This window comes from Myodes glareolus, chromosome 2, assembly GCF_982192425.1.
Source record: "Myodes glareolus chromosome 2, mMyoGla1.1, whole genome shotgun sequence".
Classification (NCBI taxonomy): Eukaryota; Metazoa; Chordata; class Mammalia; order Rodentia; family Cricetidae; genus Myodes; species Myodes glareolus.
In genome coordinates this window covers 55,657,832-55,685,723 of record NC_142027.1, presented here as the reverse complement: position 1 = coordinate 55,685,723, position 27,892 = coordinate 55,657,832, and the positions used below count along the sequence as shown (strand labels likewise).

The 27,892-nt window shown below is 38.5% G+C and overlaps 1 protein-coding gene across 1 annotated transcript; it reads left to right on the top strand.

Annotated features, from left to right (window-relative positions):
- Positions 1-24,450: 24,450 nt before the first annotated feature.
- LOC125413126 (resistin-like beta) lies at positions 24,451-27,241 on the top strand. The gene is made up of 4 exons (XM_085685554.2): positions 24,451-24,586; positions 24,764-24,928; positions 25,571-25,633; positions 26,179-27,241. Exons 2-4 carry the CDS (start codon positions 24,790-24,792, stop codon positions 26,304-26,306), a joined length of 330 nt encoding a protein of 109 aa, XP_085541680.2. The 5' UTR covers positions 24,451-24,586; positions 24,764-24,789; the 3' UTR covers positions 26,307-27,241.
- Positions 27,242-27,892: the final 651 nt, after the last annotated feature.

The window sequence follows — 27,892 nt, the reverse complement described above, 5'->3', positions numbered from 1 at the left end:
AGGTTTCTATGTGGCTGATATTTCTACAGATTTTTCTCTTTTATGAATCTTCTCACTCTCAGAGAAACAAATTCACAAAATTCCCCTTCGTATGAAAAAGAAAAAGAAAAAAGGGTATTTCTTAACTTTCAGTTCCCTGACATTCCTAGATCTTTTTAGTCATTATTTTTTAGGCAAGTTATTTTTTCTGACCTCAATAAGCAATCTCTGATTCCCCTTTTTGTCCTTCAATCTCTACATGGCTTCTGAGTGCATCTCAAAAGATGGCATCCTTTCCTCCTGTCCTAGCTGTGAAGAAGGAGGCCACTTACCTTCTCAAGATCCCAACTTCCTCATCTTGAGACTGGCCAAACAACACTTAAAAGAGCAACAGAGAGGGTTGAGTAGGTTGTGTGTGTAAAATCAGTAATGGAATTTAATAAATATTGTTGCATTCCTTTGAAAATCACATTGTTATCTCATTATCCTCTTTCACATCAATGCCAATAAGTCAACCATGTCTTGGTTAATGGGCTTTTGAGGCTAAATTGGCTCATTTTAAGTGTGGAGAAACATGGTTTTGCTTTATCAAAGTGTTAAATTTGTTTAGAAGATAGTCTCAAAATAGTCTCCCTTTAGTGTGTTTCTGAGGCAGCTAATAAATCACACCCAGACTCAAAACAAATAATAACTTCATAGTCAAACATGTTCCTTCTTTCCTGAAAATGTTCTCAGTAATGCAATAATGTCTCACACTTATCTAGTGTAAACAGGAGGGGCTATGTATTTAACTTGGTTCTTTCCTCTATGCTTGCATATTGCTTGCTTTAGAATTTAAAAAGTCAGTCTCTTTCTTGAGTGTTGGAAATCGCCACAAGCTGATTGCTGTTTGAGTTTATCTGAAGTTGTTCTTGTTCCGCTTTTAGTGAGCATTGCATCTCATGGCCTGGAGCCTCCCTCCTTAGAACCAGTCCTTCCTCATTCAATTGCCCCCTTTTCTGTTTCTCTCAGGCAGCTTTTCTTCTTTCTTTTATATTTGGTGAGCCTTTGTTTAATATTATTTTTTCTTTATTCTGGAAACTTTCATACCTGAATACAATATGAAACTCAAAAATATTCATGCTCATTTTCCCTTCAGATTTCCCCAAATGTCTCTCCAAATGCCCGGGCCCTCCCAACTTGATGCTTTTTATTTCTGTTTTTGTTTTATACCTTGTGGTATAGGTGTAATTAAGGAGGTCTGAGTTTCTGTAAGCAGTTCCCAGCACTGAAAGAGCAGAAGACCACAGCAGCTTTCATACTATAAGTGTTCCCTGAAGAAACATTTGTTAGTCTTTATTCTGAGTTCTTAGGGACTTCCTTAATTATGCCTCATTGTGGAGTTGAATTTGGAGTGCCCTTACCTCCATATTCCACCCACTGGAATACGGAAAACCTACTAGTGTCCATGCATAAAAAGCAGAAAAAGCAAAGTATAGTTCTTCATCCTCCAGAAGCTTTTCTTAAGCGATGGGATTTTTATTGCCACAAGGGAAGGATAACCAACACATCCAAGTAATGAGAAAGCAATGATGAAGTCGTTGACTGGCCTCAGTCTGCTTCTTGGTTCTTACTGGTGTGGATTCTCATGTTCATTCCATTCTAAGTCTTGTCTTGGAGTCAGAAATGATTCTACCCTGGTACATTTGACTCTTTGGGCTATGTGTGTTGGGTCCAGGGGTGTCGTGCAAAGATGGGGACAGACCACCAAAGTCTAATAAACCAGGAGCAAACTTTATTCCAGAAATCAGAATCCAAGAATAAAAACAAAAAAATAAAATAAAATAAAAAAGTCTCCATGGGGCACCAAAAGCTTATCAGCTAGCTGAGACTACAGCCAGAGATGTTTTCTTGTTGTTTTGGTTAGGCTGTGGCAAAAGGCCAGTTTCTGAACCCATCTTTTTTATAGTAAAGGACATCAAATATTAGGTCTGGCAAAGGAATTTTTATAATCTCAAGGTAAAACTCAGATACAGATTGCCTTACTTTACAATCTCCATTAGCAGAGTTTTTTAGTTAAACTAGTGTTTATACTTAATCTATTGCCTTCCTTGGTATTTCCAGGCAGTGTTTACTGAAGCCCTGTGCCCTCCCTTTGATGCTACCAATTTCTCATAGCAGGGACAATGCCTAACCCAGAGATCATGTTATTCTGTCTCCTAAAGGTTAATTCAGCTCATATCTGTAGGCTAGCTCTCAGTTTGCAGAGAGATGCTTTGGCCTTGTAAATAGAACGATTAATTGTAACCCACTATTAATAGTTAATCCTCAAGCTGCTGAGAAAGCTGCTGATAGTCTGTTCTCATTCTCCTAGGCTTACAACTTTATATTTATTTATTTATACATTCCTATTTCTGGAATCTGCATTTTTATTTTCTTATTCTTGAACTCTTCAACCGGTGCACAGTATCACACGCTAACTTATGCAATAGAATCTTCCAGTTCTAGAGGTAAAAGACTGAAATATAGGTTTGGACAGGACTGCTGGTATTGTCAGACCTTTCTCCTTGGTTATAGCTGATTGCCTTCTCCCTCTGTTTTCCATTATTTTCCCTTTGAGTGATGTCTGTGTCTGAAACTCATAGTGATACCTGCAAAATTGGCCTAAGACCCACTCTATTCAATCCATGTTATCTTGATTACCTTTTAAAAATCCCATCTCCAGATCTCCAGATAACAGTCTCAGATACTATAATTTAAAGTTTCAATACGTTAACTGGAGGAAGGTAGAACAATTTAGCCATTATTGGGGGAAAACTAAAGGAAATCAATTAATATTATAAAGAGTATACTTGTTGTCTCAAAAGCAAAACAAACAACAGCAACAAAATCCTCTTGGTATTATAAATACCATTTTCTCCCTGGATCATAAGTTGGCTTTCATACCAAAATCTCAGAAATAACTCTACTAAAGCAATAGGTAAGAGTGTTTATATATATATATATATATATATATATATATATATATATATATCCTACATTTGAAATTTGCATTAATTAAATTTTATAAAACACTGTACTCACAAAAGTATATCCTTTTACTGTTTTCCTAAATTATATTTGTATGTTATATACAACTTAAAATAGCTACTATTATGATTATTAATACTAATAGGTTTGGGTTTACTCTTTTTTACTAAGTGTTTAATTTATCATACAAAAGAATGGTCTTTTATGCTGCCATTTCCACACATTCTTTGTTTTAGATCTTTCCCACCTCCCTTCTCGGGCTCCCTTTCTCCCTCCCCATGACCCCAGCTCCTCTTCTACTTTTATGTCACTTATATTCTATTATTCACCATTTATATATTTTCCCTCTTCTCTCTTAAAACTTCTTTCATGATCTTTTTTCCTAGTTTAATAACCCATACACAAACTTACTTGTTTTTAAAGGAATTGATTCTTGTTAGAGGAGCTGTGTAGTGCAGTTTTCTCTGGAAGTGTGGAGTGACTGTCCACCTATGCTTATCTTATTTACCTTAAAAAGCAAATCAAAACTACTTTGAGACTTCGTTTTACCCTAGTCAGAATGGCCATGATCAACAAAATAAATGACAGCATATGCTGGCAAGAATGTGAAAAGGGGAACACTGATTCATTGTTGGTAGGAGTGACAACTTGTACAGACATTATGGAAATTAGTGTGGTGGTTCCTTGGGAAGCTGTGAATAGAGCTCCTGCGAGATGCTACTATACTATTGTTCATATATATATTCACTCTACATCTTCCTACAGAGATACTTGCTCATCCTTGTTCACTGCTGCTCTATTCATAATAGCAAGAAATTTGAAATAGCTTAAATGTCCTCAACTGGTGAGTAGATAATGAAAATGTGGTTCATTGATGCAATAAAGTATTGCCTGGTATTTAAGAAAAATTATGTTATGAAAATTCCAGGTATATGGATGGAGTTAGAAACTATCATTTTGAGTGAGGTAACCTAGACCCAAGAAGACAAATATCACGTTTTATCTTTTCTGTGCATCTTAGCTTCCTATGTTTTGATATGTGTGCTATAATGTGAATAATCACAGAGGTTATATACCTAGTAAGGGACCAGAGATGGCATGACGATCTCCAAAGGAAGGAGAAATATAATAAAGTCTTTGGAGAGATAAAGGAAAAATTGAAGTAGGATATTTTAATTGGGGGATATGGTAGGGTATTGTAAGGAGGTCACTTGTTCATTCAGGCTTTCCAAACTCCAAATAAACATACAGAAACAGTATTAATTAAGCCACTACTTGGTCTATTAACTTGTGCATATTTCCAGATAACTCTTACATTTTGAATTAACCCATTTTTATTAATCTGTATATTGCCACATGGCTGTGGCTTACCAGCTAGGGTTTGGCTGGCAGCTCACATCTTTCCCCTCTGGAGGCTCCTGGCATCTCAAAACTACGCCTTCCTTCTCCCAGCATTCAGTTTAGTTTTCCTTGCCTAGCTCTACTCTTTTGCCCTGTCTCAGACCAAGACAGTTTCTTTATTAACCAATGGTATTCACAGCATGCAGAGGGGAATCCCACATCAGTAGGGTAGGGTAAGGGAGGGAATATGGGAAGATGGAGAGAAACAACTAACACCAAAGGTCATTTGAAAAACAATTTTTAGATTTTTGTTTTTAAAGATATGTTTATTTTTATGTGTGTGACTGTTTTATCTGCTTGTATGTAAGCTTATTGTGAATGTGCCTGATACCCGTGGAGGCCAGGAGAGTGAGCTGGATTTCCTAGAACTGGAGTAACAGATTATTGAAAGACGCTGTGTCAGTGCTGCAGACAAGAGCAGTCAGTGTTCTTAACTACTGAGCCATCTCTCTAGGCTCCTTGATTAGTTTATTAACCTTGTTTTCTATTATTCCTTCAATTATACAAGCCATCCTGTTTAGAAAGGCTCAGAGAGGGACTATTTATATTAGGATATATATTTAATTAGGCTCAGAGATTTCTGATGATGTCTACTTCCCAAATTAACCTAACTACAGCAGTTGAGAGTAAAAAGAATAGAAGACAAGAAGGGAGTTTTAGAGTCCTTCAAATTACAGCATTACTCATGGAAGTAGTTTCGGGGTTAAGGTAAATGTTAACAATGTGGGGCTTTAAAAATGTCTTCCTATTGTTTTTCAGTCTATTTAGAGCCTTCTGGGAGTTTCTATCTGGATCCTTCTACCTCTAGCCTGTAGCCCATGGGCTTTTTTACAAGCCTATGGCTAACTCTGTCTTTACATAAAGACTATACGTTTGATGATTCCCTTTTTATATTTTTTTTCAGAAGGAAAAATGAAAGTCTTTTCACCTCAGTAAGAGATGATTTAGCTAAAATAACACTTAGCACCTCAAAAATAGTGTAAGTGACAGCTAAAATTGAGATCCCATGGTGGTTTGCTGCAGTATAAATAACCCCATGAAGATCTTCAATGCACTGCTGCACAAAAGGTACATAAGTTCTACCCCTGACATATGGAGTGCAGCAAGTAAGCAAATCCACTTGGCTTATGGACCAATAAAACGATATACTGTTAACTCAACCTCCTTGATCAATTTTATAGTATCTGTGAAAGTGGAAATTTGCCACTCTCTAATATTTCTAATTATATTTTAATTGGTATGTTTTTGTCAGTCAGTTGAAATAGTCTAAGAATATGCTTCACGATTCCAACATACCCTGAAGACTGGCAGCTCTCTGGGACCTCTCTGAGATGCTAGCATTCAGTTTGGGACGGCTGAGATGTCCGGTTCTGTGGACTGGACAACTACCAGATCCATAGCCTTTCCACTGGAGACAGTCATTGTTAGACCACAGCCTGGAAGTCACTCTGATCACACACACACACACACACACACACACACACACACACACACGCACGCACGCACATACACACACTAGTTCTGTTCCTCTAGTGAATTCTGACTAACGCAATGCTAAGAAATCTCCTCCCCACTTTTCTTTCTTTTTGTTCGGCAAGACTATTTATAGGGTAGCTCCAGAAGAGCCTTAGATGGGATTGCAATCTGATAGAGTATAACTATAACCAGGAGCCATTAGGCTTACATGTATGTTTAGGACAATGTCTTACTGTAAGCAGCGTTTAGGGTGAATTTTTTTAGAAACCTATCAGTTTCTAAGTAGAGAAAGACCTTATGTTAATTATTGAAATTCTTTCTTAAAAATATACTTATTTAGCATGTTTATGTGTATATATGCCCACACATGGTACTCACGGAGCCTATATGGAAGTCAAAGGACAGCTTGTGGGAATCGTTTCTCTTCTTCTTCCATGTGGGTTCTAAGAATGTAGCTCAGGTCATCTGGCTCGGTAGCAAGCACCTTTACCCCTGTTACCCATTGAATTGTCTTCTAGTCAATGTTGGAATTCAGCATCTCAGCTTATTAGCGAGATTTCAGCCAGTCTCTGGGATGAGGTCGCCATAATTTTCCTTTCCTATCCTACCTTGTTTATGTACTCTGTATAAGCTCTCTTGCAGTCTTTAGACTGCCTAGGAATGAATGCCTTGCATAGAGTCTGGATCTGCAAGGCCTTCAGCCTGTAAGCCCATGGTGGATGCTATAATCAGATCTCAGTGTCTGAGAGAGCCTATCCCTCTATCCCTCTGGTTTGTGTACTTCACAAGTGTTTCTTGGACTTCCTCCTCAAGCAATACAAGTAGGCTCAAACATACATGAGAGGATTTTTCTTCTGCATTTGCCATGAGAATGTGGTATGGGTCCTGAAGTTAAAAACCAAGCAAATGTGCCTCAGGGAGTTTTTAAAATCTCAGCATAGTCTGTCTGCAACTTCTCATAATTCATCAAAAATAGTATTCTACCTATTATTAGCTTCTGCCTCGAGTGAACAGATACACATTTTCTACATAGCTTCCCCAACATCTGTGTCTTCAATTTTTCAGGATTAACTATGGTCTAACTACACTATACAGAAGCAGGATGAAATCTTGTGCCCTGCTCTTCCAGGGATGCTATCATCCTTTTGTCCAGCATACCAAGACTATGTATCCTGACCCTAAACCATTTAGTAGCCATCTTGGTTTAAACCCTATCAGAGGTATGTACATTTAGGACAACAAGCTATGAGTAGGGATGGTACTATCTGTGGTTTTATGAAGATTTGGATGAGTCATTGTGAATAATAAGTGGCTGGCATATTCACCAGCCTCTTTTTTGTTGTTGTTGTTGTTTTGTTTTTTTGAGATAGGGTTTCTCTGTAGCTTTGGAGCCTGTCCTGGAACTAGCTCTTGTAGACCAGGCTGGCCTCTGCCTCCCAAGTGCTGGGATTAAAGGTGTGCACCACCACCACCCGGCTTTTCACCAGCCTCTTTAATTTTCAAGTTGTTGATTCATCCAGTGGCCATAGACCTGTGGTAGACCTAAGGAAAGATACTGAGTCTTCAGTTTCCTCAGTTTGTTTTTGTTATTGTACTGAAGGGAGAGACTGCTAAGATTTGTGTGGTTTTTGTTTTACATTTAAACAAATAAGGAAATATGCAGACATTTAAATGTGCACAAAAATTACATGGTAGTAACTTCTGAATGCCCTATTTCTTTGAGATAACACAACCTACTTTTTTTTAACATGTCTAAGCTACCACTCCCATCCTTTTCTGGCTTCATTTCCCTAGTTTAACCCAGTCAGTCTTCCCCCAAATAAAAAATGTAAAGGAATTGAAAACAAAGTGGCGAGGTACCAATGCCTAGAACCCTTGCCTCATCCACCTCCTGATAGAGAGGTACTCTGAGATTATTTGTGGAAGTCACAATCTAAATCCAGACAATGGAGGTAACTGCACAGGAGAGAGCAGAAGGCATGCCCTGCAAGGACCTGTTCTCAACTCTCCATCACCACAAACTTTAATTTAAACCTTTATTTATCATCTTCTGAATTCTACCTCCCAACAACATACATTGCAGTCCTAACCCTTAGTACCTGTGAATGTGTCCTTACATGGAAATGGTATTTTGAGACACTGTTAAGTTGAACTCATATCTGAGTAGGGATGTTCTTCTCCTATATTCTTATAAGCGGAGAACCAGACATGCTGTCTATTCAGTTAGTAGTTGGAATGAAGTGGCTACAAGTCAGAGCCTAAGGTTGCTGGCCAGTATCAGAATCTAGACAAGACAAGGAAAGATGCAGAAACTGTCAGAGAAAGTCTGGTCCTGCAGACACTTGGGATTAGGGCTTCTAGCCTCTATAGCTGAGATAATACATACAATAAATTTCTTTAGTTTTGAGTTAATACGTCCCAGAAACCCCAAGAAATGAATGAAGCTATGCAACACTGTGGCTTTGGGAATTATCTTTCTTCTTGTGTTTGTGAGATCTGTCCAGTTATCAATAAACCAGATCACTCAGGCCAAAGCAAACCCTCGCTCCACCTTGCTGTTTGATTTAAGAGCATTTAGACAATAATAATCCTAATAACAGCAACAGGGCTGGAGGAATGGCTCAGAGATTATTAGCACTGCCTGCTCTTCTAAAGGACCCATGTTCAAATATTAAAGGGAACATGTGATGCTCGTGTGGTAATGATGGGTAATAATTAAAGAAAAGTAAATATATTCTTACTTTTTTCTCACTTCATTTATTGAATGTTCCACCTTTATAACTTTATTATATGAATAGTACATTATCAACAAAAGCAAAATTACGTATCATTTTCTAAAAAATACCCTTTATTCTCTTCTAGTTATGGTACTTCAGCATAAAGATAAAAGCAGTTGGCAGTGTATATGTGGCAGATTGTTTTTTTTTTCCCCTGAGGAGTATTTTTGTCATTTCTCTCAAGGGTCAGAGGCGAGAACAGTAGGATTATATATTTTGGCATAAGCAATATCAGAGATAAGAGATAGTTTTGTGTTAAGTTATATGGTAAGACTTACAGTAAAGAACATTTGCAGTATCTGTCACTAGACACGTTTTCACTTAAGTCCCCCAAATAAATTAAGTCATTTTTATTACTTCTTTTACTATTTGAGGTTATAATATAATTAAATCATTTCTCCCATTTATTTCTTCACTCCAAACCCTTCCATATGCCCCTCCAATCTCTTTTCGAATCCATGGTCTTTTTCACTAATTGATGTTATATATCTGAGTGTATACATACATACATACATACATACATACATACACGTTTCTAAATGCAGAAGTACAACCTGCTGAGTCTGTATAACGTTACTTATATTTATGTTTTCAGAACTGACCACTTGCTATTAGGTAGCCAATTAATGTGCTCCTTGCTGAAGAAGGCTATTCTCCCACTCCACATTCCTTAGTGGCCTGTAGGTCTTTGTATAGGGTTGAGGCCCCATGGTCTTTTCTCAATCAACTTTATGACTTGAATGTTGCGCCTGTGACAGAGATCATAGCCCAGAAATGATCTGTGGTATTGCACAGGAAATTTCATCTTGGAACATAAAGGTCTTTTAAATACAGTGTTCCTTCAGAAGAGAAAGTAGCAAGAAATCCGAAGACCCATAAAAAAATGCAAACTAGTCATGGTTTGATATCGGGTCATTGCTGGCCCTGTAGGGGTTGCTTCTGTATCTAATTCCTAGGGATGTGGAACAACTCACCTTACCTCATTCACCTGCTTTATTGTGCACTTACTATTAGCTACAGGGCCACGTAGCAGACACCTAGGAGAGCTCCTCTCTCCCAGAGCATAATGACATGGTGCAAGTCAGCCACTCCTAATATACCTTTAAAAATTTTTATTTTGCCTGTATGTGTGGTATGTGTATTGCTGGCATGTGTATTTGTACCTGTGTGTGGAGGCCAGATAATGCAATCAGGTAGATTTCCCTGTTGTTCTAGATCTTGAATACTGAGGCAGTGTCTTCCACATAAACCCAGCCCTTTTCAACTCAGCTAGTGGTTACAAAGGGGCCACCATGCCAGCTGGGCTTCTTCATGGCTGCAGAGGATGTGAGTGCAGATGACCATGCCTGTGAGGCAACTGCTTCACCCTTGAGCCCACTCCTCGATCTCTGAAGCTTCATACACTGCCTTGTGAACTCATTCAAACAGAAACCCCAGCAGACCTCATAAGAAACACAACTGACCTCAGAAGCCCCTCCCTAATTTTTGGGATAGTATACTCCCTTCTCTTCTATATATGAGCATAAACATCTGCTCAGTGATCATCTTTGCTGGATCCACCAGCCAAACCATGTCTGAATAAAGCTAAAACCCATATTTTTAAAGCAAGTATGTGAAGATCTAGGTGAAGAACAGACCATTAAGGTTTTTCTGGAGCAGAGGCAAAGCCTACAAGCATTGGTATCTACGGAGCGTTCTTAGGGTTTTGCTTCGCTGAACCTCTGTTGTGAATAATAGTGCAACTCCATCATTGCAGAAGAGCTATAGAATAGTCTTGAGGGCAAGATGTTGATTTCAATTCTTTTGTGTCTTCTCGCGGCCTCCCCTCCTCAGTACTAGCTGGAACATTGGAAAGGGGGAAATATCTTGTAGAAAAGAGAAGACTCAAGTAAAGGGCTGGTGACCTTGAAGACACAAGCACAGAGAGATAACAAGATTGCAGATACCCAAAGCATAAAGACTGTGTGCTGAGCAATCATGGTTTGCTTGAACAGTGGTGGGAGCTTCCTCTTTAAGGTTATGGCTTAATGATCTGCTTAATTTAGATCAGCAGAAGTGGTGGGCAATGATTCACCCTATCATATCACACTAGCAATAGCATGTTGTCTGAAACTATGACCCTTCTCACCTACCACAGATCCCAGCTACTGCAAGTGTGTTTACTGGTGGGAGAGAAAGAATGGCTTTTTGACAGCCCATATCCCTAAAGAGGGGCGTCTGGCTGCCCATTCTGTCACCAGAATGTTCCATAACTCACACAAATGGTCACGGGGTTCCAGTGATGATGTACTGTGTATAACATGGGTGAAATAGAAGAGGAAAAGCCCTGTATTCAGCTTTTGTTTGTTTGTTTGTTCTCATTTCAGGTATTTTCTTTTCTGATGGAGCAAAAACATTGTGGGATTTTGTGGTGAAAGGAAGACTGAAGATGCTGGAGGTTAAATTACATTCATTAGTGAAGATGGTAAATAAGAAAAATGTCTCACAAAGTGTGAAGGCTGAGACTATGGGACATGAAGAGTACAGACGGGGCCCTAACTGATCCTTCTACATAAAGCCTATATCACCTTTCTGATAAAGCCTGTATCACGTAGAGATTCGTCCCTTTTGTACCTGCCTGAGAAGCACGGGTGTCATGAAAGACAACTATGCATTAGAATCACTGCCTGAGTAACAAAATATTGCTGGAGTTGAAAGGACAGATGCCCCTCTTAAGAGTTATGGGCTGTCAGAGGTTTTCCTGCCCCCACCTGCAGTGAACACCCTGGCAGTGCCTTGGATCCAAGGTAGTGGGGAAGGGCCAAAGGTTGACAATGGGCCTGAGACAATTTTGTAGAACTCCTGAGAAAGTTCTAGTTACCTTTGCCTGGTTCTCTACTTAGGGGAGGTTGAAGTCTTTCTACCATTTTCTTCTTTATGTCTTCAATTTTTTTCTTCTGCATTCCAGCATCATGAAGCTATCTTTGAAGAAACTTGTGAGTTTGATAATGTTTCTTATGGACCCTTTCTTCATTGCATCAACAGAAACAGATAGCACATGTGTGGTTGAAGATTACTGATTGTATCTATTCTGATAACAGAACATTGGCCTTCAACTATGTGTGTCTTTGCATAAGTAACAACAACAACAACAACATCAAAAATCTCATACTAGAAGACAGATGCCATGGCTCCAGACATCACTTCCTCCTATAAATAGCAGAAAAAACAGGTCTTAAACAATGTTAAACCTATTTTCCCCTCTTCATTGTTTTCTTTTTAAAAAAATTTAAATATTTTATGTATTTATGTATGTATGTGTACTTACACCACTTCCTCCTTTATTACCCCCTCAAATTCATGGCCTATATTCTTTTAATTATTATTGCTACACACACACACACACACACACATATGTGTGTGTGTGATGTATGTATGTATGTATATATGTATATATATATGTTAATATAAAATACAACCTGCTGAGTCCATTTATTGTTGCTTGTATATGTGTGTATTTAGGATTAACCACTTGACCTTGGATAAACAATTTGGAGGCTTGTCCCTAGGCAAGACCGATTCTTCCTTTTTGAAGAAGTCAGTAATTGCCTGTAGTTCTTCATCTATAAGTGGGGCCTATGAATTTCCTCTTTCTATATTGCCATAGCAGTTGATGTTGTCATTGTTTAGGAAATCATGCTGTTGAAATTTCATAGGTGTAGCTTCCTGTCATGGGTAGAAGACACAATTTCCCAATAGATATCCTAGTCCTTTGATTCCTACGATCATTTGGTCTCCTCTTTTGCAGCCTTAGGTGAAGGAGTAGTGTAGATATATCATTTGGGGCTGGTTTTTAACTGGCATCTATTAAGGGCTCATGGTGATTAATTTCATAAAAATATCTTCATGCAAATATATTGCCCACTTTAACAGTATCCTCAATATTAGTGAGAAGAATAAATTAAACCTCTGATCTTCATTTAAGAAGCAAACTTTCTCAAGACTGAAGCAAATTTTTGTGTGTGTGTGTGTGGTCTTATTTGGATGACCTACTAGCCTGTTTTATGGTGTTGAGTAGAGTATTTTCTTAGGAAGGCAAACACTAGTGTGAATAAGACCTTGTTAGAACCATGGTTCTCAACCTGTAGAACATAACCCCTTGTACATCAAATGACCCTTAATAGGGGTCACCTTAGACCATCTGAAAACACAGATATTTACATAACTATTTATAACAGTAGCAAAATTACAGCTATGAAGTAGCAACAAAATAAATTGTTGGAGGTTACTGCAACATGAGGAATTATATTAAAGGGTCACAGCATTAAGAAGGTGAAGAACTAGTGTTCTAGAACAAATTAGGTTGTGGTGCAAATATTCTACCACTATTTCCAGATAGTGGTATAAGAACACTGTTTGTGTGCATTTTGTTATTAGAGAGGCAGGGCTAAAACTTTTAACCCTCTCCCATCTGTGTGTGCATGTAGTATAATTTGCATCTAAAATGTTTCCTATATGCTCATGGTTTTTATTGCTTATAGTTGGTCCCCAGCTTATATTATTCTTGTGAAGACTGGAGATGGAATATGAACAGCAGAATAAAGTTACTATGAGTTGGTATTTGAAGGTTATACCACTACTGATTCCAATTAGGTATTCTCTGTTCCAGCACACAACCATGTAAACATGCTCCTGGACCACACACCAATAGTCATATCTTCCCCATCATGAGTAACTGAACTCTATCTGAAACCATGAGCCCAAATGAATCTTTTTTCACCTGTTTCTGTCAGGCACTTAGTCATACATAGTGATGCAAAAGTAACACACAAACATACTCTTTTTAAAAAAATCATTTTAGATATTTGTCCAAGAGTGAGGATACAAAGATGACAGTATTTCAGACAAAGTGAAGAAAACCAAAAGATTTTTTCTAAGCAAGGGAATATGAATTGACCTCCATATTAACATGTCTTCTTAATATGGGTTCCCTTTAAGCTACCAGAAAAACATATAGGCAGTATTGAAATTCCTGTTGAACCTTTGCTAATTCCAGAGACATTACACAGAGAAGAATGCCCCATCATCATATCTTTGTTGGAACCTGTATTTTTCAAAAATCCTCCCAGCATTTAGTGCACACTGCTTATTCAGCACAAACATCCCATGTTTTGTTTTCAAATTTCTAAGTTGAGATAACAGAGAAATAATGCTTATATCAGTAAATGAAGTGTTCTTATGTTTCATATCCCCCTCCCAAGAGATGCTTGTCTCCATTTGACACCGGAATTTCCTTTTTTTTCTATCCTGCTGCATTCAAAGCAAGTCTTTATATATTTTTATTGAAGCATCTCATTAAACTTTCATCATAATGCAATGTAAAAAATATTTCCCACTCAGATACGTGTCTTGAACTGCCTGTCTGGTATTTCATCTGATAGGCAGTCATTCAGTCTTTGTTTTAAATATAAGTAGATTCCCTTCAATTTCCCTACAGTAATGTGCAATAGGCTGAATTGTGCCTCTTCCCCACCAACTGGAGACAGGGAGTTTTAAAGGTGATTATGGTAGTAATTCAGGGTAAATAAATTAGGTTCTAAGTAGATAATGTGATGTATAATGATGGTGTTCTCATAAGAAGGTGAGCTAGGACACAGATGTCACTGGAAGAGTAGAACATGGGACACAGAGAGAAGGCAGCTAGCTATGAGCCTAGGAGGAATTCTTTTTTTCTTTAAAGCATTATATTACTTATCCCATTTAAGACATCATACAAAAGAAATATTCCTAATGATATTATATTCTTTAGATATATTCCATTCTTTTCTCTGCAAACAATATTTCCCAGGGTGTCTTGTTATTTATGTTTGTTTCTCCAATTGCAAGAGGAAGCTCTTATAAAACCCAGAGTCCAACCACACCTTGGTCTCAGTCTTTCAACTCCAGACTTGCAAGATACTAAATTTCTATGGCTTGAGTTTCTCAGCATGTAGAAACTAATATAACAAACAGTGCAGAATAAAGGTATCATAGACTGTAACAGATGCCATTCACAGCTCAGAGTCAAGACCAACAACAGAACTGAACATGTGAGCCCATTTTTAACCTGGAAGAAGACTGAAAAGAGTACACAACCTCATTTATATTCTCTCTTGTCTGTGCTTGCTGTCCTTCCCTTTCACACTGGTAAATCTCTATGTATAAGAAAACATGTCTGAGGAACTAAAGCGGCAAATAACTGAGTTAGGGAAGTCTGGTGGTTTGAATGAGAACATTGTCAAGGACTCATGTATTTAAAATTGTGATTCCTGGTCACTAGCCTGTTTGCAGAAGTTACAAAACCTCTAGAATGTGGAGCCTTGCTCAGGGAAGCATGTTACCAAGGGCAGACTCTGAGAGTTTATCACTGGCAATGCAGCAAATAGAAATTCAGCATTTCACAGTGTTAGAGGATGATTCATTTAGACCAAGGTGGAGAAGGTCTCTTGGTCTTGTAAGACATTGCTCCTTGACTTGTAGTTGACCACATTTTTCTTCTGTCTTACATATAGCTTCTCTTTGGGTAACATCTGTTCCCTAAACTCATATAACCTTGTCCACTTCCAGTTTGCTCCTTTGGCTTCTTGTGTGATTAAGTGACCAGCCACCTTCCTGCTCTGGTTACCTGCTGCCAAGTCTCCCTCACCATTATGAACTTCCCCTCTGGAACCATAAGCCGAAACAGACTTTCTTATACAAGTTGTTTCTAGTCATGGTATTTTATCACAGCAACAAAAGTAATCAGTACAAGAGGGATGACCCTGTACATCAAATACAATACTAACTTTCATGGAGCAAGAACAGCACCAGCAATCAAGTTAATGCTGATATCAACACTGAAGAAGGAAGTCTATTTTTTAGTCCTCAGAGTAAGCATTATGTAAGCACAGGAAAAAAAGGCATCTAAACCAAGAATCTACATGACTAGACTCTCTTGATAATACACAAATAGTAACCATTGTATTTTGTCAGTGTGTTCAAAATGAAAGATATAATGGACTGTAAAATCATTACTATTTCTGAGCTTTGGGTATGATTTATTAACTCAGACTTTAGCTTAATGTAACAATTCGAGATTTCATTTTTGAAACAAGCCACCACCTTTACAAAGCAAAAGTTTACACTGAACCAATTTAATCTCAGTAATCAGTTAACTAATGCCAAGCTTATTGACATCTATTTGGAAGAGGATGATAATATAATGATTTTTCAAAGATATATTGATAACTAACTGTTGTGGGATGTCTTTCTGTATGTTGTAAATATGTGTTGCTCTCATTGGTTGACAAATAAAACTGCTTTGGCCTATAGAAACAGAGAATAGATCCAGGTAGGAAATCCAAGTAGAGATAGAGGAGAAGAAGGATAGAGACTGGGAGATGCCAGCCAGCTGCCAAGGAAGTGAGAAGTGTAGAAAATGAGGTAGCGCCATGGCCCCATGACAATGCGTAGATTAATAGTAATGGGTTCATTTAAGAAGTAAGAGCTAAGTAGAAATAAATCTGAGCCATCAGCCAAATATTTATAATTAATATTAAGCCTCTGAGTGGTTATTTGGGAACTGGTAGGAAGGAGAGAAATGTCGAGTTATAACTAACCTTTATTAAATGCTATATATAGAAGCTATCACTGTAATTTTACACACATAGCCCATTTAATTCTCACCATGGCCCTGGGAGTGTTGTTTGCCTGTTCTCAAGGTGAGGAAACTGGTTTCCTGAGAAGATAAGCAGCCTCTTATTCACAGCTATGGCAGATGAAATTACAACATCTTCTAAGATGAACTTAGAAGTTAGATAGAGATTGAAATATAAGGCAGAAAATTAAGTGTTGCTTGTTGACCCAAATCAAACTTTTAAGTAAGAAACAACTAACTAGCCTAAGAATTTCAAGGAATAAAACCTTAGGAAAATACCTTATGTTTTATATAAATAATTTTGTGAATTTACTTCTTTGGTAATGAGAAGATTCATAAGAGGAAAAAAAAGTGTAGAAATGTCACATGGAAACCTGGGAGAGACAATATGAAAAACAATGAGCTAAATCTACTGTTACAATACTACAGTGTCTTTACTAGATGACCCTGACCCCCACCCCAGCCCCAACAAGTTACTGGAGACCCTATAGTCACTGCAGGGGATTCTCTGGGCTGATCTGTAGCCTGAATAGCTAAAATGTGTGTATTTAAAGACATAGACATGGTGGCCTTGAGACTATAAGAACTCTAGCTAAAGCAATGCGATGAATCAAGAACCCCAGTTTCCATCCTTAAATTTAACCCTTTAACTACCAGGCTTATCATGACAGAGACACTGAGCAGAGAAATTCCAGGGAGACGGGACATGCCACAAGCATCCTTCAGTGACTCTTCTGCAGGGTGGCTCATGTGTCTTTTGTTTTCTTCTTGGATCCAGGCCAGTCTTGCAGCTTACCCAGCCTTCTCTGCTTTTGTCTATTTCCTTTCTTCAGATGTGCCTCCTAATGAAGTCTTCATGATTAATCCCTGCTGTCACCTGCAACTCAGAGGATCTGTTTTTACTATCTATTTTACTAAGGATTTTCAAATGTGTCTGTAAACTTGTATAATAAGCATCCCATGTTAACATTACTGAATTCTTAAGCCATTTTTATAGATTTACATTTTTATATCAAGTATTGGTACTTGTTTAAGCCAGCCTGCTATGTGCTCTACTGTCCAGCGCCTTGCGTGAAGGCGACTGATCACTCTCAGTCTGTCTACAGATACATTCATGCTCTTGTCTGATGGGACACTTGCCTGTCAATCCAGTGTGACTCCTATCTTGAAGATTTCCCTAGAAGGATTACTTCCTGCTCTGGGTTTTTGAACCAGGTTATTCTGGTGATCCTCAAGTCTCATTACTATCTCTTGCACAGGGAAGACTCCCTTCTACTTTTCAACTTAACTTCTAACGGATGACAAATCCATACTTATTGCTATAAATTGCTATGACATATTTCATGTTGTCTTCTTCCTCTGTGCTGTTATCTCCATGGGAGCAGAGGTTGTGGGATGGTCTAATAATGTCTGGTTCCCTAATAGTGACTCAGTAAACACTTGTCTTGACAAATGAACATATAAAATATTATAAGGGATATAAAAAATGAATATTATCCTCTAAGTGAAAAAGATGTTAAAAATGAGTCTGCAAAACAAAAAACTGTTTCAACATACTCAAATAGTGACTTAGAAGCCAAGGGTAGACATTCAATGTTACTTCTCTCCCAAGAGAAAAGATCTGGAGGAAGGACTTGGCAAAAAACAAAAACAAAAATATCATAAAAATAGAAACAATAAGAACTATCAAAGAGATTACTATATTGTTCATGAACCAGGAATAAAGAAATGATTCTGCAATAAACTATTTTTTTTAGAATAAAACACAAAAGAAAGGATAACATGTATCTCTGTACTATTTCTGAGAAAATGGAAAGATAATAGGATAATGGAAATTAGAGACTGGGAGATGAGCTCAATAGGTAAAGTACTTGCATCACAGACATAAGCCTTGAGTTCAATAACCAAGGCTCATGAAAAACTCAATTGTGGTGGTGACTTCTTCGATTGCCAGTGTTTGGGAGGCATGCACAGCCAAGTCCTTGGAGCTTGCTGGCCTGCTGTCCTAACTAAAATTGCTCACTTCAAGCCATTTTAAGAGAATATGTTTCAAAAACAAACATGACAGAACCTGAGGACTATCCCAGAAGTTGACCTTGTACTTTCACACATACAGACCTCTCATATGTCCCCAAACATGTACCCACATAGCCATAGAAAATGGTGCCAGCGCACAAACACACAAACACGTGTACACACACACACACACACACACACAAACACACACGCACACACAGTAACTGTGGCTCTTTGAATGAGAACACATTATGTTTAAATGACAAGTTAACTCTCTTCAGATATGAATTCCTAGTTTTATAGCCAAATTTCAAAAACTTTTAATTGTTAGACAGACTTTCTTACTTGGTTCCCAGCATTGCTTTTGTGTTTATTTTGTCCCAGGGTCTCTCTGGGCCCAAATGGCATGCTTGAAACTTGACCTGAACTAAAAATTAAATAACAGTCTTTCCCCAAGCCAGAGTTGTTACCATCCTTCAGTTTTTCTGTCTCTTGTACCACAAATTGTCCAGACCTCCAATCCTGGTACTAGACTTCCAGACCACACTTCACAAAGAGGTCAGGCTCCATACCAATATATAGTGACATCCCCCCCAAATGAGCTGGGCCCTTGCCAGTTGCATAAATACAGCATACTATTTTCCTGGCAAAAGAAAATCTACAACAATCCGAGCTGCCATGAGTAGAGTACTCAGAAATTAAGGAGAGCTCTGTATCAAACGTGATGTCAACCGGAAATGCTGAGGTCGTATCCCAGATGTCGCAGCTGGCAATAGTCAGCTCCAGTAAGAACCAGTGGTTTAAATTGTTCCTTAATTCTACACACAAACTTTTAAACTCCAGAGAGGAAGTGCAGCAGTTAACAGCAGAAGTCTTCAGAGCAGAGGTAGCTCCTCAATGTTGATCTATGGCTCAACACCCAGGTTTGTGCAAGTGACAGCAGCTAATGGCCATTCCAATTGGTAACACAGCTTTAAAGTCTCATGTCCAGTTTGAATGTCTTTACCAGGGCTTGACATGGAAAAGTTATAATAATAGCAATAAATAATAATAATAATAGTGAAGATTGATTACAAAGGAATGTGCTAGTGAACATACCCATGAGGATTAACCTCTGAGGAAGAGATCTACAAAACACTGACTATTGAAACTAGCTGTTATCATAATTCTTTTTCCCAACTACTACATACTATTGTTTAGTTTGTGAATAATCATCGATTACCCACTGGTAGAGATCAGAGTTAAAATTTCTCACCAGATATCTGGATTTGAAAATAGCTTTGACAAGGGGAATATATTCTGCAAAATTGAGCATCAGCAACTCCATTATTCTGTGGTCTCAGCCTGTCATCTAGAAAAGGAAATAATTTTCTTATTGTATTTTCTGTAACTATGATGTATAAAAATTTTGCTATATAATTTATATGACGTTGCTCTTTTGTGACCAGAGGCTCACTGAGCTAAAAAATGTATCTAAACTTTAGCAAAGAAAATGTTTCATCCCATTCTTTAGATTTCACTTAATTCCAGAAAAATTAGATGGCATCCTGCAAAGGATTATACAGTGGGACAGAGAGACATGGGTTCCACTCCTGAGTCAATGTCTGCAAACAGTGCTCACTTTTGACCTTAGGTAAACCACAATGATCCTCTCAGTCTCCAGCTGGCTGACTTTTGAGTGACAAAGTCAAGTTTATTCCAAGGGCCTTGCAAGCTCTAAAACTTGACAGTAATCTCAGTTTGATATATGATATATAGAGAAGACCTAGATTGCTCTATGAAGAAGTTAATGGGTTATTATAATGGGAATTTGAAAGGCCATAATGCCAGTAGAAATGTTTACAGGGATGACTAGACTTCTAAGGTTCAGAAAAGAACAGGAACTCCATTGGGAATTTTATTAGACGTCATTTATACTACATTACTATACTATACATAGTATACATATACTATATTAATACAGTATAATATAGTAGTTTAATATAGTCTAGTTTATATATAGTTTATATAGTTTAATATAATATAGTTATGTACATATACTATATTAAACTAAACTACATTATGCTCACATCTTGAAACTTTTAGTTACTCTGAATTTAAAAGCTATGAATTAAGTTGTTCAATAAATAAAAATTCAACCTGACATGACATTAAGGCTTTAGTACAGTTATTACTCACTGTTCTTACTGATCAAAAGAAATAACATATAAAGTAAGTGTTATAATAGCTGGTGCAACAACTGGATGGATAAAGGAGACTGTCACCAAGCCTGATAGCCTGTTTTGGATTCATGGGATCCAGGATGTAGAAGGGAAAACTGACCTTCGAAAGTTGTTCTCTGACTTCTACATGCAAGCCTTGGCATGGGCATTTGTATTCATACATATAACACACAAACACACACAAGTATGTAACACACACAGGTACACATAAATGTACTGAAATCTTAAAATATATTATAAAATTTCTATTTTATTTTTTATAGGCTAAAATATATAACATGTAAAGGGTATCCTCATCCAGAGCCTCTGAAATTATAGTTACTCTAATTTTATGGCCTGTATCAAAAAAGAATCCCAAACTCAGCTACATGTCTTACAAGTATCAGTATTCAACTAAGGGCACCTAATATGTTAAATTTTGTGTGTGTGTGTGTGTGTGTGTGTGTGTGTGTGTGTGTGTGTGTGATAATTTAAAAAGAAGAGGCCATGGAGGTCATGAATTTGAGAGTGAGTTGTAGGGAGATGAACATGCGAGGAGGAGTTAGAAGGTAAGAGATAGGGATAGAAACGATGTAAATATAATACCCTAACATGAAATCCTATGGAAAACAAACAAATAACAACAAAACCAAAACTTTGTGTCAAAATTAAATTTTCTTTTTGGAAATATAGTACAGAGCTCTATTGTTTACCAAGCTATATTAGTTAACTTTTATGCTAGTGACTAAAGAAATGAGATGTTTACTTGGCTTACAGTTCATGATGGAGATGATATAGTTTCAGGGCTGTGAGGTAGCTGCCACACTACACCCATAAACTGTAAGGAAGCTGAATGAGAAAAGTGTTGTTTGCCCTTTTTATTCTGTTCAAAAATCCAGCTCATGAACTGGCTCTACCAACTTTTAGAATGGATTTTCCCACTTCAATTAATTTAATTTAATAAGAAAAAATCTCCCTCCATAACATTTGTATTGATGGTAAGTCTAAATTCTGGCCTCAGTGTGTCTCTGCAACACAAGGACTTCTCAGTCTTACTTCTTTCATGCTTCCAAAAAAGCATGGACCACACTGCCATTAGGCTGCCACATGTAGCTGGAGGTTGGCCCACCCGGACCACAGTTGCATCAGCTTCTGTGTGCTGACTATGAGGAAACATTTCCCTAGGATGTTCTTTTCAGCAGGGAACCCCTTCAGTGGCACTCACAGTTTAGGGTCTCTCCTTTCATGTGAATTTGCCTTTTTACAAGATGGAGCCTTCAGAGGGTGAGATTTTGCCTTTGGGGAACTTTTCCTATTGTCTGAGTGAAGAGTTTGGGTTTCTTGAACAATTACAGCTACTTTTCAAACTGCCTTGACTGTAATTTTGTTTTATTTATTTATTCTTTAAGATAAGTTTTTATCGATTCTTTGGGAATTATGCATGTAAGCCCCACTCATTTTCCAGTCTCTCAGTATCTGCCCTTCACCCTTGTAGCATTCCCCTCCCAAATGAAAATTTAAAAATAAATAAATAAATAAAAACACTAAAAGAAAGAAAAAAAGAAACAAGAAACAAAACAAAAAGCTCCCATCAGCAAAATCACTTCACTCCTCTGTCTTTTCCACTGTCCCTTCACCTCTTCATTTGCCTTAGTGGCACTGGGAGCTGTAGGGTGTTACACAGTCAATTCCTTTGTTCAAACAGCTTTGCTTGCAATGCTCATGGTGTAACGAGTTAAAGACCTCTGGCTTCCAGTACCCCATCAATACTGGACCATCACTGAAACTCCTCTCACATACTCTGCTATTGCCCCGAGTCATGGAGATCCTGTGGCTAGGGTTCCACAGGACCAGTTATGTGCTCCAGCAGGTCATACATATACAGGGTGAATGTTGGGGTATGTAAACTCAATGTTCTGGATGTAGGCTTTGGTGATAGCTGAGTAGGTCAGTCTGGGCTAACGGGACCACCCCTCTCAGGTGAGAGACAGAGCCAGCTCTCCCATGCCCATGGTGAGGGATGGGGCCAGATTTCTCAAGTGTGGGGGCCAGTTCTCCTATGGGGGTAGTGCCAGCTCTCCCAGAGCCAGTGGGGAATAGGGTCAGCTTAACACACATGGTTTACATGAGTCTTTGTGGTAACATGGGCAACAGAAACAGACCTCAGCTGCTGCAGGAACTTGGAGCCAGACATGGCTCTTGGCAGCAGCCTGTGCCTATATGTCACCATGGCCCCAGGTAGCAAGCACACCAGCCACAATAGCCCATTCCTACCACACGCACTTCTTCAGGTCCACCTTTCTACACAGCACATACATCATTCTGCCTCTCCCTCTTCCACTTCCCTACCATATATTCACCCACTATAATGGCACCCGACCACCCGGGGCCCAGTGGTTTCAGGCGGGCCCATGGTTGTCTTGTACCCATCCAGGCCAAGTGGTACCAGGTGTCCTCTACATGCCAGGGCCTTCTCTGTACTTTTAAACTATTCACACTTTGCAGGTTTTTAGTATCTTTTGACTTTATATTTTGTTCTCACACTGCAGAGCTGGAGACTAGTAAGCAGTAGTCATACCACCCTCGGAATGGAATCTTAATTTTGAATTCCCACTGCTAAACAAGTTAGTCCACTACTTTTTGATTCAACCGTACTCAAGTTCTCAGGGCATCGGCAAATGTAGTCATGCTCTTTCTTGAAGTCTAACACTGATTGCCTCCAGCCCAGTTCCCAGTGTAGTACTTTTTCCCCTCTGTAACATGAGAGAGGCTATCAATGTTTATATTTCCCTTGAAATTCTTGTCTTCTAAGCTCCCTCAAGAATAGCCCAGTGATGCTCTATACACAGCAATATGGAATTTTTCTAGCCTCAAGTTCCAATCTGTTTCACAATCCTTCTGCAAACTAGTTCCTAAGGCTTACAAACCACATGGTCAAGTTTATTCAGCTACAACCCTACTTCAGGACCCAGTGTTCTGTATTAGTCACTTTTCTCAAAAGCAACTCAAGGAAGAAAATGTTTATTTTGACTTATAAAAAGATGTGGTCCATTATGGCAACTAATAGTTCACAGCAAGAATATGAAGCAGCTGGTCTTATTGTATCTACAGACAGTGGACAGGAAGAGATGAGTCTGGTGCTCAGTTCCATTTCTCCTTTTTGTTCAGACTGACACCAGAGCCCACAGAATAGGGCCATCCACATAGATGGTATGTCTTTTCACTCCAACTAATCTAATGTAGAAAGTTCTTCACACACATGTACAAAGGTTTGTTTTTATGGTGGTTCTAAATCCCACCAAGTTGAGACTATTGATCATTACACCAGACATATGTGGTATAAAATAAAGGGGAAGTAATATGATCTAGAACTTGACAGAAAGATAAGAAGCTTCCGAAGTGAGAAGAAAGGCAAAATCTCCAAAGACAATGGGGTTGTCTCAATCTTTCTTTTTTGCTCAGTCCAGACGTAGAATATGCTACTTGTTACTTGTGACTATGAGAAGGCCCTATCAAAAGATAAACTGAGAATGGCGGAAAGAAATCCAAAAAGATCAGTCTAATGATAGCTTCGTTGAGACTCTGAAAGGACTCTGGAAAAGCCATTACACCATGCCTTTCCTTCCTTATTTCTATGTGAGGGAATGTGAGATTATTTATTAATTTTACACAAATGAGATTAGCTTTCAAAAATAAAAGGTGTCCGAACAGGTGTTAAGTGATGCCTTCACTCAGAAGACCATAAAGCACCGACTTCCTGCTGAAAGATCAAGCAAGAGGACTGTACTATGGGGCAGACAACTAAAGGTGTGTTGTCCTTATCAGGTGACCAAGCAGGGAGTGGAGTGAACAAACAAGCAGAATGACTCCCCTTGGCAGGGAACTAGCTAAGGCAGCTGTTGCTTATCAAGGACACACAAAAGTTTATTATGGTGGTGTGTTACACCCCACTAACAAGACATGGAGGCACTTTGATGTGTGTGTATACATAAATATAAATTATGGGTGTCCAGGTCTGCAGTTCCACAGGAGGATAGCATCTTTTCCAGCCAAAACCTTTCCTGGACTTTCTGGTGAGTGAATCTGCTCTTTGGGAACCCTCCCTAATACTCCAAAAAATCTTTAAGAACTGCAGTATGGATTTTGATGTTCCTCCCCATTTACTCCCTTGGCATTAGACATAGTCCTCTCCCTTCGTTCATGGCTGCACCAGAGCTCAGAGATTCACCTCCTTCCCCTTTTTCTTCCAGCTCCAGAAGGCTGACTTTCTACAAGCATGAAGTCTACAATATGTTTCCTTCTCATCTTCATCTCCCTTCTCCATCTGATGATCCCAGTGAACACTCAGGCCTCCAAAGACTCTTTGGTGAATAAAAAGATTCAGGAAGCTCTCAATGGTAGAGGTCACTATTGGGGTAAGGAAAATCTGAGCTTAATCCTTACTTATGCTACCTAAGCCTACGTCATCTCTATCCCAATCCAAGACCTCAGCCTCTGATTAGTCCACTGTAGCCCTACTTTCTGTTCAAGGATTCCTGTATTATCTTACTCCTTCTTGAGCTCTTGATCAAAACAAGATGGGGAATAAGGAGGGTAGTAGCTGTAATGTATGGATACATTGTGAATCAAAGATATTTCACAGATTCGGGTTTGTTCATTCAACTTTTACAGCCAATTATGAGCTAAGAGCAATGTTACTTTTACTTCATAAGCTAAGAAATGAAATCTGGGGTCTGGAGAGATGACAAAGGGTTAGGAGGACCCGGGTTGATTCCTTGCACCTACATACATGGTGACTCACAAACATTTGTAACTTTTGCCCCAGAGGGTCTGACTGAGGCATGCATTTGATGCATAGATATATATGTGGGCAAAACACCCATTCACATAAAAAGATTTTTTAAAAAGACATTAAACCTTAAAAGTTAGTGCGTAACCTGACTATGGGGGATGGAGGGATGGGAAACAACTCGAAGACCAAAGAAGAAGATGTGAGAAAGCAAGAACATGAGCAATGCCCTTTGTTCCCTACTACTCAGAGCATCCTCTCTTGGCAGAACCTAAGAAGCTCTCCTGCACTAGCGTCAGCGCATCAGGCAGATGGGCCTCCTGTCCTCCTGGTGAGTAACTCCACAAGAAGAATTTTTGAGCTTGATGTCCTATGTTCTTCTCCATCAATCTTCTATTATTAAATTATTAAATTAAATTTGTACTACCATGGGGGTGAGCCACAGTCTCCAGTACCCATCCCTTACTGATTTTCAGTGTCTTTAAGATGATGCTGAGAAAACTTGAGCTTCTGTTCTTCCTTTCATTTCTTTGTTGTATTCTCAGATGCCAGCCCTTTGAGTCATTCTTTGTCTGGTCATGGATATGGTCCTCATTTGTTTCCCAATCTATTCCCTTGCATTGCTGGGCAGGGAGCCAACACAGAGGTGAATTTGTCATCAATTGAATGACTTTGGAACTCTAAGTCATTTTGTTTAAGTGACTTTTTTGCTTAAGAAGTTTAAGTGACTTTTTTTCCTGAAGATAGTTTCCAAACTTGAATTAGTTTTGCATAAGCCTAGATTTATCCATGAACTTAATAAGGAGAACAGTTGGAGACTCACTATCTCTTTACAATAGAAGGGTACTGATGTCTGTATCTCATGTGACCATGCAGGGATGGCTGTCACTGGTTGTGCATGCGGCTCTGGTTGTGGATCATGGGATGTCCAGAATGGAAATACCTGCCACTGTCAGTGCAAAGGCATGGACTGGACCACCGCCCGCTGCTGCCGGCTGGTTTGAGAATGAGGAGACTGAGAATCCGTCTATGAAATGAGGACCATGATGAAACCATGGTCTCCACCAGAAAATCTGATTCACTGTGTCCATAATAAATTTATGTTACCCAATAATTCTTCCGGGGTAATATAAACATATCTGTTCCTGTTCGTGTTTATGTTTAATGCTACTACTTCTAGCCTGGGTACCTGTTGACAGAAAATATTTTAGTAATTCAGTAATTTCACCTCAATATAGCATGTAAGATGGATAGTGAAGAGAAAGATATGGAAGGAATGGGAAAATGGACTGACCCTCTGGTTCTCCTAGTACCATATGTTTTAACAAAAAATACCAAATGAATTGTTGACCAGAAAAAAAAAAACAAAATGTTGTGCTTTTATGGAGCTCTTTAACTGGAACAGTAAATTCCAAGCCATGTTCAGGAAGACTCTGCAAGGAGCAGTCAGTTCTAACTTCTCAGTATGTTTGTGCACTCTTTCCAACTTAAATGCCTGAGTTTACTTTCATCAAGGTAACCTTTTACCCATTGACTTTCTTCCAGAAAGCCATAGAATTCCACAGCCCTCACCTAGCATCGAGTCTTGATACATTGCATCTTCCTGTGTAGACAAATTTACAGAATTCCAAGCTAAGCAGCAATTTTAAATGTCTCTACTAATGTTAAGTAAATGGGTGACTCCGTTGCTTGACAGCAAGTGTGTTGTAAGTGAGGGACTGGTGATTTTGGAGCTTCATGCTTTCAAAGGAGGATATAAATCAGTTCTCAATTCTTAAGCCATCAAAAATAACATTTTTTAATTGGTGTAACTGTTGGCAACTTAATAGAAATTCCTACACATTGACTATCAATATAATAAAATCTTCCCTTCCTATCATTTTAGTGATTGGATTTCTCAAAGCTAATGATCATGAATTAAAGATAGAAATGAAATTGAGTTGTAGTCATTTATCTATCTATATCTATATATCTATGTCTATGTCTACATGTATGTCTATGTCTATATAGGTTATTTAGGAATAAATTCTCATATTGCTCATTAAAAACACAGTTCTTTGGGGTGGAGAGAAATTGCTCAGTGGTGAAGAGCACACGCTTTCGTAGAGGACCTTGATTAGGTTCCCAGTACCCACGTATACTCCAGTTCCAAGAGATTTGATCCCTTCTTCTGACCTCTATGGGTACTAGAAACATACATAGAAAACATACATGTATTCAGACAAAACACTCATGTGCATTAAATAGAATAAATAAATCTCATAAAAACTAGAAACCTTTTTCTTTTTTAAACAAATTTCTTTATTTATTCTTGGGGAATTTCACATCATGCATCCAAATTCTGTTTTCCCCATATCTGCCCCTTACTCTTACAGTATTCCCCCCAAACAAAAATTTAAAAAAAATAATAAAATAAGTAAAACCAAACCAAAACAAGCAACCAAGCAAACAAACAAACAAAAATCTCTGCACTCCTCCATTCTTCCTGCCCTCCGACACTTCTTCATTCTTCCATGGTGTGTCACACAGTCTATACCCTTTGGTCCAATCAACTTTTCCTGCCAGTGTTCATTGCAATGTGTGATCGGTC